We start from the raw sequence: 18858 nt of genomic DNA, 5'->3' as shown, positions 1-18858 counted from the left end.
TGGGAGCAGTTGATTATAGTTGCAGAATCGGGTGCACAATAGATTTTTCCTATGCAAGTACGACTTACTACTGTACGGCCTGTAGTACCCTTATCCCACAATAGATCCGGGCGATAGGACCTATTCCATGTAACATGCGATAGCCCTCCTGGTAACGTCTCCTGAGCTGGCTGGACCTTGGTGGCACGACAGTCGCGGCGTGGGAGATGTCAACGGGTTCGGGCCACTCCCAGGCAGGAGCCGCAGGAGTCGAGTCATCATGTAAGAGATGTGGCATTCAAGATGAAGCAGGGTCGCAGTTCCAGGAAAAGCCAGTGTTGGAAGAGTAGCAAGTCGACAGGAGACAGGAGCATGGATGGAAGATGGGACGAAGAGACGAAGACAGCGAACTCTGGTCGTCGTCGCGGAGAGCGCCGCCTCGAGGCATCGACAAAATCTAATCGCGCGCCTTATCTTCTCTTCCCCGCGTCACCAGAGCAGTCACTTGGCCAGCCTCCTTATCTGCCCCCAGGAACAAGTGTATCTCTGCTGTACTATAGACTACACCAATTAGATGAACGTCTCCTGAGCAGCGGCAGCTCTGCGCGAACCAGCCTTGTCCTCAACCACCTCGTGTTGAACGCCTGGCGGACGCCGACTCTGACGCTACCAGTTTCGGAGGCCCTGACTCGACCACACTGCTGATTTGCACAGCCGGAAACAAGTATGCGCATCTCACCAAGAGAGGAGGCAAAGCTCTTGTTACATCAGGTATGTTGCTGCACGAAACTCGATCTGTTGGGGCCGTATTGACAGCCTACACGCACTGCCAGGCGGGGTTCCTCGCGCAGAAGCGCCTTGCGCGGGGTCTGCAGCTGAACCAGACGGAAGCAGTCGCCCTCATTGCATCCCAGCTGCAAGAGTACATCAGAGATGGCAAGCATTCTGTGGCCGAACTTATGCAGCATGGGAAGAAGATGCTTGGACGGAGGCACGTCCTGCCAGGCGTGCCAGCCCTCCTGCATGAAATCCAAGTCGAGGGCACGTTCCCAGACGGGTGAGCACTGAGCTAATTGTCTGCACTGTTGGTATGCGATTCTCATTCACTCTGCTACTGTATGTGCATCGCCCCTTTCAATCCACGCACCTGCGCTTCAGAGTGTTCCTCGTCACTGTGCACGAGCCTATCTGTACAGAGGATGGTGACCTTACGGCGGCACTCTATGGGTCGTTCCTGCCAGTCCCTTCCCAGGATCTCTTCCCCGCTGTCAACGCCGCTCTGTACACTCGTGAGAATGCCCCAGGCGCGATAGTCGTCAAGCAGGACAGGATTCGTATCAACCAAGGACGCAAGCGTGTCAAGCTGCGCGTCACGAATAATGGTGACCGACCAATACAGGTGCGCGAACGTTCTGGGTCGTTGTACATCAAGTGGCTGGTGATATTGAATGTGGATGGTCGTATGGCGAACGCAGCCAGCGTACATCGAGCTCTTTATCACCCTGTCCCTACAGCGGCGCGATGCATGTTCCTCTAACTAGGTGTACATTGTCAGATCGGTTCGCACTATCACTTCATCGAAACCAACCCCGCACTCGTCTTTGATCGCGGTAAGGCCTACGGAAAGCGCCTCGACATCGCGGCAGGTACGGCAGTCCGGTTCGAGCCTGGCGACACGAAGACGGTGACGCTCTGCGCGATTGCGGGCGCAAAGATCATCACTGGCGGCAATCGTCTTGCGAGCGGCGTCGTCGACCTGTCGCGCACGGATGAGATTGTGCGGAACCTGGTACAGAAAGGTTTCGGGTACACTCCCGAGCCCGGCGCACTGGAAGTCTCCGAGGACACCGATATCGGTCGCGATGCGTACGTTGCTATGTTCGGTCCTACCGTGGGCGATCGAGTTCGCCTTGGAGATACCGCCCTCTGGATCGAGGTCGAACGCGACGACGTGAGTGCAACCATTCACATGATGATATCGCCACTTATGCTGTCTTGTGTCAGACGGTGTATGGCGACGAAGTCAAGTTCGGTGGGGGAAAGACGATTCGTGAGGGTATGGGTCAAGCCACGGGCAGAAGCGCTGCGGAGGCACTTGACTTGGTCATCACCAATGCTCTCATCGTCGATTGGTCCGGCATATACAAAGCAAGTCTCCTGGTCCTTGACAGGTTGCTGGGTCGCTGACCTTTGTGTAGGCGGACATTGGTGTCAAGGATGGTAAGATCAAAGGAATCGGCAAGGCTGGTAACCCGGACGTTATGGACGGAGTCCACCCCGACCTCATCGTCGGTTCGGCGACAGAAGTCATCGCGGGAGAGAAGCTCATCGTCACCGCCGGCGCCATCGATGCGCATTGTCACTACATCTGCCCTCAGCAGGTCACGGAGGCACTCGCGTCGGGCACGACGACAATGATTGGTGGTGGTACTGGTCCTAGCGCTGGAACCAACGCGACCACATGCACCCCGAGTCCCTTCTACATGCAGCAGATGCTCGCGGCGACCGATGGTCTTCCGATGAACTTCGCCTTCACCGGCAAGGGTAATGATACCGGCATCAAGGCTTTGGAGGATATCGTTAAAGCGGGTGCGGCGGGTCTCAAACTGCACGAGGACTGGGGTTCTACCCCGTCGGTCATCGTCAGTGCTCTCGATGTGGGCGATAAGTACGATGTCCAGGTTAACATCCACACGGATACTTTGAACGAGAGCGGATTCGTTGAAAGTGGGTTCCTTCGGCCTCTGACTTTTGTATCCTTGTTCATGGTTATTAGGCACAATTGCCGCGTTCGGCGGCCGTACAATCCACACGTACCACACCGAGGGCGCTGGTGAGTTGGTGATGTTGGAGTCGGGTGATCTACGCTCACTCCTTAATCAGGTGGAGGACATGCCCCCGACATCATCGTCGTCTGCGGTCTGAATAATGTTCTGCCATCATCAACCAACCCCACGAGGCCGTACACGGGGAACACCCTGGACGAGCACCTGGACGTGAGTTCTAGCATTTGGATTCCGATATACGGGTTGCAGCTGACGACCTGAGGCGTAGATGCTCATGGTGTGCCACCACTTGGACAAGTCAATTCCAGAGGATCTGGCTTTTGCCGAGTCGAGAATCCGCGCGGAGACAGTAGCAGCCGAGGACGTGCTCCACGACACCGGTGCCATCTCGATGATTAGCTCCGACTCCCAAGCCATGGGTCGTGTCGGAGAGGTCGTCAGCAGGACATGGCGCACGGCAAGCAAAATGCGCGAGTTCCGCGGACCCCTCACCGGCCTAGGAGACCAAGAAGGGAACGACAACGGCCGGGTCAAGCGCTACGTCTCGAAGTACACCATCAACCCGTGAGCTCCTTCTGACCCCAGCGACTATAGTAAATTGACTCATCGCGAACGTAGCGCCATTACGCATGGTATTTCCCATCTTGTCGGACAGGTCGCTGTCGGAACGCTGGCGGATCTTGTGCTGTGGAAGCCCGAGAACTTCGCGGCGAAGCCAGAAATGGTCATTAAGTCGGGCGTCATCGCCTGGGCACAGGTTCGTCCAACCCTGGACTGTGCGCGCCCTCCTGCGGCGGACTCGCACTGACTCAGACTCTCCATTGCAGATGGGCGATGCGAACGCCTCCATTCCAACCGTGCAACCCTTCATCGGCCGCCCGATGTGGGGCTCGTTCGCAGGGTCGGCTGCGCTCAACTCGGTGTCATTCGTATCAGAGGTGTCCATCACGTCGGGCACCATCGCATCGTACGGCCTCAGGAAGCGCTTCGAAGCGGTGCGCAACTGCCGCAAGGTGACCAAGAAGGACATGAAGTGGAACGATGCGACGCCGACGATGAAGGTCGACCCCGAAAGCTACGAGGTCCGTGCGGACGGGGTTCTCGCCGACATCGAGCCTGCAGAAAAGCTCCCGCTTGCGCGGTACTACAACATCTTCTGATCTCGGCAAACATTGAGGGGACTTTCGTGAGCGGTAACGTGGAATGGCTAAACGCTTGTACGAGTATCACGGGTTTGGCAAGCTAACGCACTTGCTGACGTTGTAGTTTGAGAATGGCAATCAGTGTCGTGTTTGGTGACCTCATGGAGTTGGTGCCGGACGCTCGATGCCCTTCTTATTTCGGCCAGCCCACACTACGCTGCTGTTCGCAGCTCAAGTGAGACGTGATGGTACACGGCTTTCCAGCCACATGCGGAGATAATCGTCAATGTCCGACTTCTGGGATGCCAGCAAACTAGCTCGAAACTGCAGATGTGAGACCAGAAGAGTCTTCGGACGCTGAAGAATCGTAACTCCGTATGAGAAGCATCTTTGACCCCGATTCCATGCATCTCTGTCATGTCGCAGCGCCGTACGCCGTACTTGTGGAGACTTCGGACGGCCTGGTTTCTACCACGAAGGTTCGACAACGATCGAAGGCAAGTTTGGGCGTTCATCATACTCAGGCTTGGCAAGCTGCACAGCGGACGCTAATCATAAACTCATCCTGTGTAGCCCCCGCCGGTCAGCCTGCGAGCTTCAGCCACCATATCATGGGTCCAGCTCTCGCTTGTCTGCTGGTCATAGTTCTAGATGGTGGTGGTCCCAACCTCCTCACAAATGTGGCACATAACACTAATTGGCGTCACCTTGTCGGACAGGGTTTGAACACAGGAAAGCTGTTACCAGTGTACATATCGAGGCCCGCTGACGAGCGGACGGTGGCTTGCCGACTGGCGAACCGCTGAAAGGAGGTCAAGGCCGTCGCGGCGGTTCAGCTGATTGAATCTTGTCCACCAGGCGTCCGACGAGGATCGGTCGGAATGAACAGAGAACACCGGTCCAACTTGCGCCGTGCGGTGCGGTTAACTCGTCTGGAGTTCCGGGATGTCTGAAGCGGGCTGCACTACCCCTTCGTTACACCCCGATCTGGACCGGGGCCAGGTGGAGTAGCCAGTGCTTGACCGCCTCCTGCGGCAGCCTACTAACCCAACCTCTTTTGGAGTCCATTCTGCAGTATGACATCAACGTGCGCGCAAGTGCGGTGGTTGAGCAGCTCGGGACAGTATAAAAGCAGGTCGTACCCTTGTGGTTTCGACATCGACCCAGTCGACCCATCGAACCAACAGCCCGCAACCCCAGCAGCCAACCTACCGCTCACAACATGATGACCAGCTTCATCGCCAGCACCACCGTCGCCGTCGCCGTCTTCGCGGCATCGGCTGCAGCCCGCACCATGACCGTGAAGAACAACTGCGGCTACACCATCTGGCCCGCCCTCTTCACCGACCTCAACGTCAGCCCCTCCAGCCCTAGCCACGCCACCGGCTGGGAGCAGGGTGCCCACCAGACCGTCTCCTTCGACGTCCCAAACGACTGGCGCGCCGGGCGCATCTGGGTGGGTAGTCCGATTACCTCCCGCATGCCCACTCACGACTGACAACGATTCTCTGACAGGGCCGCCGCGGCTGTGACTTTAGCAAGGGCCCTGCTGGCCCGAACCAGTGCCTCGACGGCGGGTGCAACGGCGGCCTCGAGTGCGACCCGCACACTGGCACGGTGGGTCACCCCGATTTCCTGCTCGTCCCCTAGTGACTGACTTCGGAGTGCTCAGGGTGTCCCCCCGGCCACCGTCGCCGAGTTCACCTTCGCATTCAACGGCCAGCCGGACAACTACGACGGTCAGTCCAAGCCGCTGCATTGCCCACTCCGAGTCCACTCGTGCTCACGCATCACCTCTGCGACAGTGTCCCTCGTCGACGGCTTCAACATGCCGATGTCCATCACGAACAATAAGAACTGCCACAGCGCGAGCTGCCCGGCGGACCTGAACTTTAACTGTCCCTCGCAGCTCACGGGCCCCAAGGACTCTTCGGGCCAGGTCGTCGGCTGCCTCAGCGCGTGCGCTGCCGGCCTCGGCGGTGACCCCCGTACGTCATGCTTCCCGCTCCTCAGTTTTGTATTGCGATGCTGACCATTGGCACTCTCGCCTGTTCATCATGACGCAGAGAACAACAAGGACTGCTGCACGGGCAGCCACGGCACGGCCGCGACTTGCCCGCCCTCCGACGTCGACTTCTACCAGTACTTCAGTGAGTCTTCACTCTTTGCACCATCACCGCGGCCAGAGACGGATTGCTGACTATGCTCTGCAGAGGGTCCGTGCCCGGACTCGTACGCGTACGCGTACGACGAGCAGAGCCACACCGCGCTCTGGACGTGCGACGGGAACCTCGCTGCCGACTACACCGTCACTTTCTGCCCGTGAGGACCTGGGCCTGCACAGGCATAGGGCTTCTCCCCTTCAAGCTGGGGCGACAAACATGAACTCGGCAATATGGACCTTCGTATACACGAAATCTTGAAAATCGAACTACCCCTTTGTGATTATGCATTCTGATTGTCTACCGGTTCAATCAATATATCCTTTTTTCTTGATATTGGTGTCGCGTGCGCATGGTATTTCGCCCTCCGTTTCAAGATACAAGCCGTCGCCGGAGACGCGCTTCAACCCAAGCACAGTTCAAATACTTGAGCCCCTTGCAGCATTGTGGCAGTAAGTCTCAAGACGCGTAAGCACACCACCAAGAAAGAACCTAACAACGTATGTATTCAATTCGCATGGGCTACATAAGGCGCATACAGTGAGGTAATTGGTCGATACAGTGAGTAACGAGCGGATAACGTAGAAGGAGCGGGATGTAACAATGCGACGACGACAGATTACGACCAGTAGCTGGCTGTACGATGCTAATACGATGCGGATACGCTAGAATCTAGCCAAGAATCACGAATACTGAACTGCATGCAGTCGTCCTCTCTTGAATGCCGGGGTCATCGAACTTGACGACTCACAACCAGTACTGCAGAGACAGCTCAGCGAGAGCGCGCTCAGAGCCACGGCGGTACGAGTCCTGCAGCCGGAGGACCTTGCGCCTGTCCTCGACGTAGGGCCACTCGGAATGCGGCGTGACGCGCAGCAGGCGGGCGTTCGCCGTGCGCTGCCCGATCTTGGCCGCGAGCAGGTTGCCGCTGAACTTGAGGGCCTTGCAGTTCGCACAGCGGAAGCCGGTGCACTCGATGGGACAGGCGTACGACCTGGAATAATTGAGGCGAGTGGTGTCAGTGCGTTGTGAATGGATAAGGAAGCAAAGAGAGGTGGGACGCACCCGAAGTACGGCCGCTGGCGCAGGATGTCCACGAGCTTCCTCTGAAGAGCCCCACCGCTGCGCTTCGGACCATCAGGCTGGTCCTCGGGCTTGGGCTTGGGTTGGCGGGGCTTGCAGATTTGGTCCATGGACACGAACTTGGCCTCGAACTCATCTTCGTCCAGACCGGTCACGTGGTTCTTGTCGGCTGGGTGGTTCGTCGTATCCACATTCGGCGGCCAACCCTCGACCAGGCCGGGAGGTGGGAAGTACCCGGATTGCGAACTTGCGGAGACCGGAGCCGGCCCAACAGGGGACGAAGGTCGAGTCTTAGACCCATGAGGAGAACCAATGGGCGAGAGCTGGTGACCTTTCAGCTTCTCTGCGTATGCTTTGTCGAGTCTGGGGTCTCCAGACGTGTCGAGGCGTTCGCGGCCGCACACAACCTCGTCGTCATCAGGGACAGGGGGATTCCAATGTGTGGAGGGCGTGCCACTCCGTGACCGAGCGGTGCTACTGGGTGCACGGGGGCGGCAGCGGGCGGACGGTAGGGGTTGCGAGGGCAGAGACAAACTGCAGGCGCGAAGGAGAGATGGTCGGGAAGACGGGGCATGCGAAGAAGGCGAATGCATGGAGTTTATAGCGGAGCATATCATACTGAGCATAGAAGGAGTGGATCAAGGTGCGAGCGAGCTGGTGAGTGTCGCAGAGAGAGCAGGATCACGCACCAGAAGACCTTATATATAGGAGAGCACGGTGGTTATGTGTATTGCGCGTGCCGTGGCTACCGCTTTGTCCCACATAAGAAGGCAGAGACACAATGGACAGAGCCACTGGCGACGACGGTGCCGAGCTGTTCGATTTCCCATTTGCGACCACCTTGGACTGTTCAAGTCGGCCCAGTCCGGTGCATGGTTGATGCGATGACACGCCTCGCGTCGTCGGTAGAGTAGCGGAGGTCTTGAGTCGGGCAGAGCTGATTGCCACGCGCTTGGACCGTGCAAGTATGGGCCAAAGCTCGCATCGCCTGTACGCAGCAGGTCAAAGAGAGCCAGAAAAAGGCCGGAATCAGTCCGCAGAACGTAGCCGAGGGAAGAGAGAGTCAGATGGTGTGGCTGAGCGAGGATCCAAAGGTGAATGGGGAGGGAAAGAGAACGCTGGCGAAACAGGCTCCCTCTCCTCGCCTGCTCCAGCCTGGGCGCTTCAGTACAGGCGCCGGCGATAGCCACGTGGGGCGTGGTGGCACTGATGCGAGTTGCTCTCTTTGTGCCATCGATGTTTTCGTCTGTCTCTATCTTTCTCTCATTTTCCAGGATCCGGAACGCCGATGATGGCCTTGTCTGTGCGATTGCCGTCGTGCTCGACGGTGAACACACCCGCGGCGTATTACGTGCAGAGCGACGATTGGCGTGAGTGAGCAGCGACGGTCTGAATGCGCCAACAGTAGCCGCGGCGGAGAAGAGTTCTGACCGAACCGTCGGTCGTAAATGCTTCAGTGTTCTTTTAGGTAATCATAACTTCTTGACTCATGCCGCGACGTCGGCTTCGAGCACCGAATTGCCCCATATAATGTCCCCATCTGCCGTCATGTCTCTCTTCAGACTCGCCCTCTCACTCCCATCCTCCGCTTTCCTTCTTTTCTCTTGCTAGCCTTTCTCTCCTCATGACTGCACGACTCGCTGAGGCTGACGAGGAAACCCCTCTCCTGGGTTCCGACTCTCATGGGCAACCGAAGCGCATCCACCACGCCATCCCATGGGCGCAATTTTCGATCATCCTTGTCCTCCAGCTCGCAGAGCCCCTCACAAGTCAAGTCATCTACCCCTTTGCTCCGGAGGTGAGTGCCTCGTAACTTCGAGTCTCGTGTGCGCTCTCTAATTGTGAAACATAGCTCATTCGGAACATCGGGATCACTCATGGAGACGAAACGCGGGTAGGATACTATGTCGGACTTATGGTGAGCTGTGATCCTTTCATGTTCACGTTGCCCGGGCATCTGTTGAGGTATGGTCGTGACGAGGACTGTGACTCTGAGAGTGGACATCCCCCCCGGTCGTCCGGGCGCTCATGCTGAGATTGTGTCTGCGACCATACCGCTCCCTTTTCCGGATTGCTACCGTGTTTCTAAAGCTGATCTCACGTTCCCAGCAATCTATATTCTTCGCGACCCAAGCGATGACCGTCATGCACTGGAGTCGGATATCCGACCATATAGGACGTCGGCCAGTTATCATGACAGGATTGGTCGGTCTGTCGCTGTCTATGTATTGCTTTGGTCTGTCCCGCACATTCTGGGGCCTTGTAATCAGGTATGTTTCCAGTTCTCCGTGCGTCATTGATGCATACTCACTATGCCACGGCTACCGTGTCTAGCCGAAGCTTGAATGGCGCTCTCAATGGCAATATCGGCGTCATGAAGAGCATGTTGGCCGAGATTACGGATCCAAGTAACATGGCACAGGCATATGCCTACATGCCTATTGCCTGGTCTACCGGCGCCACGCTCGGGTAAGCACGACGATCCCCTTCGAGAAGCTGCTAATCTAACTTTCCTGGCAGTCCTATTATTGGTGGTTCCCTCTCTAGGCCTGCCGACCGATACCCCAACGTCTTCGGCCACATCGACTTTTTGAAACAGTATCCTTATTTCCTTGCATGTGCTATCCCCGCCACTTTCTCCGCAACGGCTTGCTTGATTACGTTCTTCTTCCTGAAAGAGGTACGATGATCCCTGATATGCTTTCGCGGTTGAATGACCTCTGAAGGGCTCTGTTTAGACCGTGAAGAACCCGCTCTCCCTGCGCAAGATTCTGCGCCTGTCTCCCAAGGAGGTGGCAATTGAGCGCGATGCATTGCAAGTGGCGAAAAGCCCCGTGGTCAACGACGACTCGCGTCCACTTCCTCTCCGGCAGCTGCTCACTCCCCGTGTCATTGTTGCGGCAGGAAATTACGCCTTCCTCGCCATTGTCGATATCACGCTCCGTGCCGTCCAGCCTGTCTTCTACTCGACGCCCATCGCTCTCGGGGGTCTCGGACTTGACCCACAGGTCATTGGTTCAATTATGTCGCTTTACGGGATCATCAACGGCCTCACGCAGATCTTCCTGTTCGGGAAGATACACGACCGCTTCGGTACGAAGCGTGTATATATCGTCGGCATCGCAAGCGTCCTGCCCGTGTTTGGCCTCTTCCCTGTCATCAACGAGCTTGCAAGGCTCGAGGGCTTGAGTACGGCCGTGTGGGCATTGACTATTGGCCAAGCGTTGCTGTCTATCATCATCAACTTTGCGTACGGTACGTGCCTTTGTCCCTGCCCCTCTTGAACCTCCGCTTTCATATATTGAGCTGTTTTCACTTCCATATCATCAGGCTGCGTGTTCATCTTCATCACCGCGTCATCTCCGAACAAGGCGTCGCTTGGATCTGTGAACGGCATAGCGCAGATGCTCGTGTCGATTATGCGCGCCGTCGGCCCCGCAGCCGCCAATTCGCTCTTCTCGCTCTCAATCGACAAGGAGCATCATTACATGGGTGGGTACTTCGTGTACTACGCTATGTCGACCCTCGTGTGCGCTGCGCTGTGGGTTGCGACGTACCTGCCCGACCGCACCGCTTCGGACGAGCCGCAAGTGGTGTGTGAGGAGGAGTCATGATCTCGGGGCGATTTGCATGTGTGAGGTTTGAGGTGTGGAGGTGTTGGGTAAAACTTGTGGCGGTGAGTAAGGGATATCATCTTACGGACTATCACGACCTTTCATGACGCGAACGCCGGCGTGCGTTCGTTGGCTCTTAGTAGTAGCTAGAGGCCCAAAAGCAGTCTATCCGCTTTCGGGACGTGGTTGTTGCTCGTTCTCGTTCTCGTACGGATTAGAAGGAATGTATCCATATACCATTCCGTGCACCTTGTATCAATCATCAGTTGTTTAGTGCTAAACATCTCGAAGAGGTGAATAGTGACTGCGGCATGCCTGTGTTGGATCACTTCCGGCACGTCAAAGTCTTATCCCACTCATCCGAACCTACGCCCTCGGCGACGATAAAAAGGTCAATGGGGTCGTAGACCGACTTGATAGCACGAAGCTTCGTATAATGGGAGCCGAAAAAGGAATGCGCTGGGTCGGGCTCGTATAACGAAGCCTGCGAGATATGTCAGCGATCAGTCTACCAGCCAACGCCGTGCGTATAGAATCCTTAAGTCTTTCACCTCATTGAAGTACGCGCCAGACTCAGGAGCGAAGGCGCGAACCCTGGCTGTGTTGTTCTTGAGCTCGTCGCGCAAAGCGTTGATCTCGTTGAGTGTCGCGCCCTCGGGCCAGGTGATACCCCCGGCGACATGGACAGCGGCCTTCCGCCAGGCGGGGTTGAGGCCCGTAGCAGAGGCGCTGACGTTCGACACTGCGCCTCCTGCGACGGGACTGCAGGGCATGCAGCATCTCGGTTAGCTCGGCTGGCAGCATGAAGGACGGGGCCGACCGATGTCGTGCACTTACTACCAGTTAATCCCCGGAATGCTGAGCAACGTTTGCGCTACACGCTCGTGGTCATTCTCGACGACATCCCGAGGAAGGAGCCATGACCCGACCTCGGCGTTGAACCCGACTGGGGCGCCTGTGGCGAAGACCGTGTTGTACCAGTCGTACCAAGAAGCGAATGGCGTTGTGAACGCCAGCTGCACCTCCGTGGGACCACCTGGCAGCGTGGACTTAGCCGCGAGCTCTTGCACATATGCGAGGTATGCGCTCATGGTAGCGTTCGCTTGTGCGGCGGGTCCTGGGGAGGAGGCTGGTACGACGTAGATGTGGGAGAAGGACAGGGACCCGTTCGAGGAGGGGGTGAAGAGCGAGTATCCTCCCCAGCCTTGGTCTGTCAGTTGCGGAGTGATGCGCACGAGCTCTGTAAATGCCTGAGAGAGGGCAGCGTTGGGCACGGTGGTGTTGGCAGAGGCTAAGAGGAAGGCGGCGATGACAGGAAAGGCAGGGCGTGTGCGATAGGTTACCGAAGTCACAACGCCGAATGTCCCGCCTCCGCCTCCGCGGAGGGCCCAGAAGAGGTCAGAGTGTTGGTGAGCATTGGTCACGTAGTAGGAACCATTCGAGGTGACCACAGATATTTCAAGCACGTTATCAACGCCTGGGGGTATATCAGTGTGGTCACAGGCGTGTCTACGAGAAGTGGAATTACCGAGACCGAAGGATGGCGAGAGTATGCTGTGTCCTCCGCCCAGTAGCCAGCCACCAGCTGCACCCACTGAGCCTCCTGGTGAGATACCACCCACTAGGACGCGACCAGAAGCATTGGCTGCGGTGTATGCCTCGTGCCATTGCACACCAGCCTCGAGTGTCATTGCTAGTCCATTTGTGAGCCGACGACACTCGAAACCCAAGCAGGAGAAACAGCGAACATACCAAATTCGTAGCTTTCGTTCGTCGGCGCGCCAGCAGGAGTAAAGGACGGGTGGACGGTGATGTTCTTCATATTGTGTGTCCACACCAAGAACGAACCCCTGTCCCAGATAGTCGTGACTAAGCCTGTGGTTAGACAGGCAGGATTCCAACTTTCTAGAACAAACTCACCCAGTATTCTTGACAGCCAACCGCAGATTATGCTTCGCAGCAAACTTGACCGCAGCCTGAATGTCGCCGATCGACCTTACATCCACCCCTATGACGGGTACGCTTCCCTGTCCGCACGGCACTCCAAGCATAGTGTTGATGTAACACGCCTCGATCGTACCATTCGGGAGAGTGAACGTCTCGAAGTTGGGGGATTGCATGGCTCCAGTCTGGTTTGCCCGCCAGTTTCCGTCGTTCCAGTTAGCGACCGCTTCGGCGCACTTCGACGAATTTGCGGACGTGTAGCATGGCTGTGCGGGAGGTGTCGGGAGAAGAAGAGGCTGAGATACTTGGGCGGCAAGCTGAGCGAACTGGTTGCCGTTCGGCCAGCATGAGTCTCCGTAGGAGCATCGACACTTGAATCCAGCGGTGTCGGTAGCCGCTGCTGTGCAAACACTCTGGGAAAGGGCGAGGACGATGATGTGCGAGAACTTGAGCATGCTGTGGTGCGATTGCGGGGCGCGGCTTGCTACTTAACTCTGCTTGGGTGCGGCTTGAGAGAGTTAAATAGTCCAGGAACGAATACCCCTGTCACCGCCCGAGTATAGTGTTTGTATAGACTGCAACTGCGCCTGTCGAGTGGCATGAGCATGACCTTGACAAAATCAATTGTTGCACAGCATCCAAATACCACTCCGTCCAGTCCTTGATCCTGAAAAGCCCGTGCTGTTTGCACGGTCCAGTCGTCGCAAGAGGCTTGAAGTGCTCGACATTCATGAGCATTACAGGCCACAAGGGCAGGCCCGTCAATACCAGAACAACCGGGCTTGCGGTTCTATACTAGTAGAGAAGGCTGTTACGAGCCACTCGCGTCATGGGCCTAGTACGCGCAGCTCATTAGTTGACATCCGGAGTTGGCCATTAAGACGTAGCTCTATCATGACGTCTGCATTGACAGGTCGGGAGGGGGAGTCACGAGAATATTTCACTTATGCTGCGTGTCCAAGGACTGGTCCACATCGTTGTATAGAGGTCAACCAGGTACATCTCCGTGCCGAGTCAGACGCACCGCATCGGTCCGAGTCCACGAGTCCTCTCACGAGTCGGCACCGAGTGATTGCGCAATGACTGTTCTTCACTTCCGGCACGTCAAGTTCTTGTCCCAATCCTCGGAACCTACACCCTCCGCAACGATAAAGAGGTCGATGGGGTCATAGACAGCCTTGATGGCTCGAAGCTTCTTGTAGTGAGAGTTGAAGAACGATTGTGCTGGGTTCGGCTCGTACAACGAAGCCTTTGAAATCCTGTCAATCCTCAGCTGAAGCTTCACTTGTGAACCACTCACTTCATTGAAGTACGCGCCAGACTGCGGGGCGAGGCCGCGCAGCTTGGCGGTGTTGTTCTTCAACCTGTCACGCAAAGCATTGATCTCGTCGATCGTCGCTCCCTCCGCCCAGGAAACGCCTCCGACAACGTGGGCCGCTGCCTTGCGCCATGCAGGGTTGAGACCTGTAGCGGAGGAACTAACGTTGGACACTGCGCCCCCCGCCACTGGACTATTATGCACATGCACGGATTAGCTTGGTTTGACAGTGATGTGCGATATCGATCACTCACTACCAAGTGATGCCTGGGATAGTAAGTAAGGTCTCTGCGACATGTTCGTAGTCGCTCTCAACGACATCCCGTGGAAGGAGCCACGACCCGATCTCGACATTGTTCCCGACCTGTTCACCTGTTGTGAACAACGTGGCGTACCAATCGTACCAGGTGGGGAAAGGTGTTGTGAACGCGGCTTGCAGCGCAACCGCATCGGCCGGGTTGCCTGATTGCGTGGAATTCGCCGCGAGCTCCTGTACATATGCGAAGTACGCATTCATAGTCGCGTTCGCCTGTCCTGCGGAGGCCGGGGATGCGGCAGGTACGATGTACAACGACGTAAAGAACAGCGAGCCGTTCGATGGGCTGAAGATCGTGTATCCGCCCCAGCCTTCGTCCGTTAGCTGAGGGGTGATGCGCACGAGCTCAGTGAATGCTTGTGATAGAGCTGTGTTTGGTGAAGAGGCATTAATCGAGGCCGCGAGAAAGGCGGCGATGACGGGAAAGGAAGGTCGCGTCCGGTAGGTGACCGAGGTAACAACCCCGAAGGTACCGCCTCCTCCTCCGCGGAGGGCCCAGAAGAGGTCGGGATGCTGGTGTGCGTTTGCCACGAGGAATGAGCCGTTTGAGGTCACCAACGATATCTCTAGGACGTTATCGACACCTACATAGGGGTTGATGGTGTGAGCGCATGGGCAAGTATATGAAACCAACCTATTCACCGAGACCAAAGGATGGGGAAAGTGCACTGTGTCCGCCCCCAAGCAACCAACCACCAGCTGCACCCACCGAGCCACCTGCTGAAACACCGCCGACAAGGACACGGCCGGAAGCATTGGCTGCTGTGTATGCTTCATGCCACTGTACGCCAGCCTCAAGCGTGATCGCTACGTCGTCATATGTGAGCCGTTCAATCCAGTCTCAGTGCTGCACGACGTACCATGGTTGTAGCTCTCGCTTGCAGGCGCGCCCGCAGGGGTGAACAATGCATTCACAGTTATATTCTTCATGTTATGTGTCCAGATCAGGAACGAACCCCGACCGTCACTGCGTCCCAGGTAATCATGTCTGTCGTAGTGCGGTGAGTCAAACGGGAGCATGATTGCATTTTCTTGACTGACCCGGTGTTCTTGACAGCCAACCGCAAGTTATGCTTCGCAGCGAATTTGACTGCAGCTTGGATGTCGCCGACTGACCTCGCATCCACTCCGATGACGGATACGCTACCCTGTCTGCAAGGCACATCGAGCGCTGTGTTGATGTAACACGCATCAATTGTGCCGTTGTTGAATGCGAACGTCTCGAAGTTCGGTGACTGCATGGCCCCTGTCTGGTTTGCCCGCCAATTGCCGTCGTTCCACCCTACGATCACCTCGGCGCACTGAGAAGAGTTAGCCGAGATGTAGCATGGTCGCGCTGGCGGGACAGGGAGGAGAAGAGGCTGCGATACTTGGCCGCTGAGCTGAGCGAACTCGCTTTCGTTTGGCCAGCAAAGATCACCGTACAAGCACCGACACCTTGCAGCGAGGGAGATCTGGGGAAGGGCGAGGAGGAAGATGAGCAGGGACTTGGACATCCTCAGAACGCATATGTCAGGATCTGGATTGCTACTGCGTGAGTACGACGGTTGGCAGGATTTATAGCTGGCTAACAGAAGCCTGAGGCCCGTTGGACCTGCCAGCGGAGCACAACGTCCACGAATATTGAAATGCGCCTGTCAAGTGGCATTAGTTTGACAGAATCAGAATTCGCGCAGCATTGAATACCCATGAGTGACGTTTGATCCTGAGAATCCCGGATTGTATGTCCGCATGGTCAAGCCATGGAGCACAGTAGGCTCGAGAGTCGATCGCGGCTCACGCCTCGCATTTGCGCGAAATAGGCTACAGGACCGAGCAGGATTACTATCAAGAGTTGTCAAAACCCATCCGCGCGCAGCTCATCGTGCATGACTTGGTAAGAGCGAGAATCTGGCCAGAGTCGCGTGGTCGCTGCCAAAGACATGGTCGTGACTGCGATGACGCGCGTGCCTTGGCAGTGGCTGCGCAGTATGCCACCCGGGCCGGAGGCGGCGGCTGAGCGCATACAGACTAAAACTCAGCAGGCTGGGGCGAATCTAGGTGTATTTCGGAGCCATCATCGCAGTACCACCTGAAGATGAAAGAGCAACTCTCTTTCCTACTCTTGACGACACAGAATGAATTAAAGGGGCCAATCCATGAAACGTGCTGTATGAAATTCACTTCCGACACGTCAAGCTCTCGTCCCACTCGTCCGAAGCCACGCCCTCCAGGACAATGAAGAGATCGGTAGGGTCATAGATCGCCTTGATGGCCCGCAGCTTCTCATAGTGAGAGCCAAAGAAAGAATGCGCCGGGTCCGGCTCGTACGGCGAAGCCTGCAAGGAGCCGTCAACAAGCCGATCTCCAGCACTTGAAACAAGCTTTGGACTACTCACCTCGTTGAGGTACGCGCCAGATTCTGGAGCGAGGGCGCGTACCTTGGCGAGATTGCTCTTGAAAGTGTCGCGGAGAGCATTGAGTTCGTCGGACGTCGCACCCTCGGACCAGGTGATGCCAAAGGGGGTGTGAGCCGCTGCCTTCCGCCACGCGGGGTTGAGGCCTGTATCGTCCGCGCTGACGTTTGATACCGCGCCTCCCGCAACGATACTACAGGGCAAGGAACGAGTCAGCGCCGGTGAAAGCAGGTCAGCGGGATGTACTTACTACCAACCGAGCCCCGGGACGGTCAGCAAGGTCTCTGCGACATGCTCGTGATCGCTCTCGACGAGATCGCGAGGGATAAGCCAAGACCCGACATTGCCATTGTCTCCAACCCCGTCCTGCAAACCCGTGCTCCACGTCTTAACGTACCAGTCGTACCAAGTGTCGAAAACAACAGTGGTCGCGTCCTCCAGCGCGACCGCCTCTGCGGGATCGCCGGACTGCGTCGAATTCGCCGCGAGCGCCTTCACGTACTCGAGGTACCCGGTCATAGTGGCGTTCGCTTGTGCCGCCGACTCCGAGGACGCGGCCGGGACGACAGTTATCACCGCGAACGACGTGGAGTTGCTGGTTGGGTTGTTAAAGACGACATACCCACCCCAGCCTTCATCGGTGAGCTGTGGGGTGATCCGCACGACCTCAGTGAATGCTTGGGAAAGGGCGGCGTTAGGCGTGCTCGTGTTGGCGGAGGCCGTGAGGAATGCGGCAACGATGGGGAAGGTCGGACGCGTTCGGTAAGTGATGGAAGTCACAATTCCGAAGGTGCCGCCTCCACCTCCACGTAGGGCCCAGAAGAGGTCCGAGTTCTTGTGCGCGTTGGTGACGAGGTATGTTCCGTTCGCTGTCACGACAGAGAACTCCAGCACGTTGTCAACACCTGCAGGATGACACTGTCAGCGTATATTCCACTCCGTTGACCGTAGGTACACCCACCAAGGCCGAAGGATGGGGAGAGCGAACTGTGCCCTCCGCCGAGAAGCCATCCACCGGCTGCGCCGACTGAGCCACCGATGGATGTACCGCCGACTAGCGCACGGCCAGATACATTGGCGGCGGAATACGCCTCATGCCATTGCACGCCAGAGCCAAGGGAGATCGCTAAGTGCCAGCCCAGTAATCAGCGGAAAGCTGTGCATCAAGAATGGTTTGCACGTACCAGACTCGTAGGTCTCATTGCTTGGGGCACCCGCAGGGGTGAATGACGGGTGTACGGTGATATTCTTCAGGTTATGCGTCCAAACCATGAATGAACCTCGACCATCGCTGCGTCCACAATAGTCGTGTCTGTTGATAGTCAGCAACTCCGAACAGGCGCGGTTATCCTTGTAGTAGTCGACTCACCCCGTGTTCTTGACAGCCAGCCGCAAGTTGTGATCCGAAGCGAACTTGACCGCCGCCTGAACATCTTCGACTGACCTCGCATCCACCCCAATAACGGGCACACTCCCCTGCCCGCACGGCACCCCGAGCGTGGTGTTCAGGTAGCACGCTTCGATCGTGCCGTTGGAGAACGTGAACGTCTCGAAGTTCGACGCCTCCATCGACCCCGTCTGGTTGGCCCGCCAGTCGCCGTCGTTCCAGTTAGCCACCACTGTGGCGCACTCCGACGAATTTGCGGACGTGTAGCACGGTTGTGCAGGAGGCACCGGATGGATCAGAGGTTGCGAGACTTGCGTCGCGAGATCGGCGAAGTCTCCGTCGCTGGGCCAGCAGGGGTCTCCGTACAGGCACCGACATTGACTTTGAGCGGCAGTGGCGGCATGTAGAGTCGCAGAGAAGACGAAGAATGACAAGAGTGAGAACTGGGACATGCTTGGATGAAGCTCGGATAATGGTAAGTGTGCGATAGAATTTTGAGTGCGGTAGCCTGGGGTTTTATGTTCGGCCAATGCAAGTACAGCCGCGTCGCGTAGCTTGCAGTTGCGCTTCCTAAAGTGGCATTAGTCACAATGATCATGGTTTCGCTCCGCCTCCCCGTCGCTCCGCCACCCCGCCGCATCGCTCGCCCGGCGCGCAGTAGGTTGGAATGTTTCGTATTCGAGCGCAACAGGCCACAGGCCAAGAAATTTCCCAGCCGGAACTGCGAATCT

At 56.9% G+C, this 18858-nt stretch overlaps 7 protein-coding genes across 7 annotated transcripts; 3 read left to right on the top strand and 4 right to left on the bottom strand.

The window, feature by feature from the left end:
• Window positions 1–705: 705 nt before the first annotated feature.
• L226DRAFT_462542 (urease) lies at window positions 706–3925 on the top strand (the record flags this gene model as incomplete). Its single annotated transcript, XM_067675730.1, has 11 exons — window positions 706–750; window positions 813–1036; window positions 1138–1378; window positions 1535–1930; window positions 1984–2139; window positions 2178–2706; window positions 2756–2812; window positions 2863–2975; window positions 3034–3329; window positions 3384–3522; window positions 3593–3925. The coding sequence occupies 11 exons, from the start codon at window positions 706–708 to the stop codon at window positions 3923–3925; spliced, it is 2529 nt and encodes an 842-aa protein (XP_067535773.1).
• Window positions 3926–4881: 956 nt separating this feature from the next.
• Window positions 4882–6380, top strand: L226DRAFT_57278 (thaumatin-like protein). Its single transcript, XM_067684724.1, has 6 exons — window positions 4882–5363; window positions 5423–5524; window positions 5580–5646; window positions 5713–5895; window positions 5974–6057; window positions 6121–6380. The coding sequence occupies exons 1-6, from the start codon at window positions 5130–5132 to the stop codon at window positions 6231–6233; spliced, it is 783 nt and encodes a 260-aa protein (XP_067535772.1). The 5' UTR covers window positions 4882–5129; the 3' UTR covers window positions 6234–6380.
• A 187-nt stretch (window positions 6381–6567) lies between these two features.
• On the bottom strand, window positions 6568–8256 carry L226DRAFT_612843 (uncharacterized protein). Its single transcript, XM_067686436.1, has 2 exons — window positions 7135–8256; window positions 6568–7063 (listed from the first exon to the last, which is right to left on the bottom strand). The coding sequence occupies exons 1-2, from the start codon at window positions 7776–7778 to the stop codon at window positions 6817–6819; spliced, it is 891 nt and encodes a 296-aa protein (XP_067535771.1). The 5' UTR covers window positions 7779–8256; the 3' UTR covers window positions 6568–6816.
• A 160-nt stretch (window positions 8257–8416) lies between these two features.
• On the top strand, window positions 8417–11081 carry L226DRAFT_534776 (MFS general substrate transporter). The gene is made up of 7 exons (XM_067680751.1): window positions 8417–8950; window positions 9005–9070; window positions 9262–9422; window positions 9487–9621; window positions 9673–9832; window positions 9891–10407; window positions 10483–11081. Exons 1-7 carry the CDS (start codon window positions 8777–8779, stop codon window positions 10764–10766), a joined length of 1497 nt encoding a protein of 498 aa, XP_067535770.1. The 5' UTR covers window positions 8417–8776; the 3' UTR covers window positions 10767–11081.
• A 10-nt stretch (window positions 11082–11091) lies between these two features.
• Window positions 11092–13165, bottom strand: L226DRAFT_570854 (FAD-binding domain-containing protein; the record flags this gene model as incomplete). The annotated part of the gene is made up of 6 exons (XM_067684481.1): window positions 11092–11250; window positions 11318–11528; window positions 11604–12243; window positions 12295–12459; window positions 12519–12616; window positions 12687–13165. The coding sequence occupies 6 exons, from the start codon at window positions 13163–13165 to the stop codon at window positions 11092–11094; spliced, it is 1752 nt and encodes a 583-aa protein (XP_067535769.1).
• A 635-nt stretch (window positions 13166–13800) lies between these two features.
• L226DRAFT_570853 (FAD-binding domain-containing protein) lies at window positions 13801–15840 on the bottom strand (the record flags this gene model as incomplete). The annotated part of the gene is made up of 6 exons (XM_067684480.1): window positions 13801–13959; window positions 14011–14221; window positions 14283–14928; window positions 14987–15151; window positions 15205–15332; window positions 15386–15840. 6 exons carry the CDS (start codon window positions 15838–15840, stop codon window positions 13801–13803), a joined length of 1764 nt encoding a protein of 587 aa, XP_067535768.1.
• A 571-nt stretch (window positions 15841–16411) lies between these two features.
• On the bottom strand, window positions 16412–18688 carry L226DRAFT_507889 (FAD-binding domain-containing protein). Its single transcript, XM_067678155.1, has 6 exons — window positions 18110–18688; window positions 17925–18052; window positions 17702–17866; window positions 16991–17645; window positions 16723–16933; window positions 16412–16662 (listed from the first exon to the last, which is right to left on the bottom strand). The coding sequence occupies exons 1-6, from the start codon at window positions 18577–18579 to the stop codon at window positions 16504–16506; spliced, it is 1788 nt and encodes a 595-aa protein (XP_067535767.1). The 5' UTR covers window positions 18580–18688; the 3' UTR covers window positions 16412–16503.
• Window positions 18689–18858: the final 170 nt, after the last annotated feature.

The sequence above is a fragment of the Lentinus tigrinus genome, assembly GCF_003813185.1.
Source record: "Lentinus tigrinus ALCF2SS1-7 unplaced genomic scaffold L226scaffold_11, whole genome shotgun sequence".
Taxonomy (NCBI): domain Eukaryota; kingdom Fungi; phylum Basidiomycota; class Agaricomycetes; order Polyporales; family Polyporaceae; genus Lentinus; species Lentinus tigrinus.
This window is presented reverse-complemented; position numbering and strand designations above follow the sequence as displayed.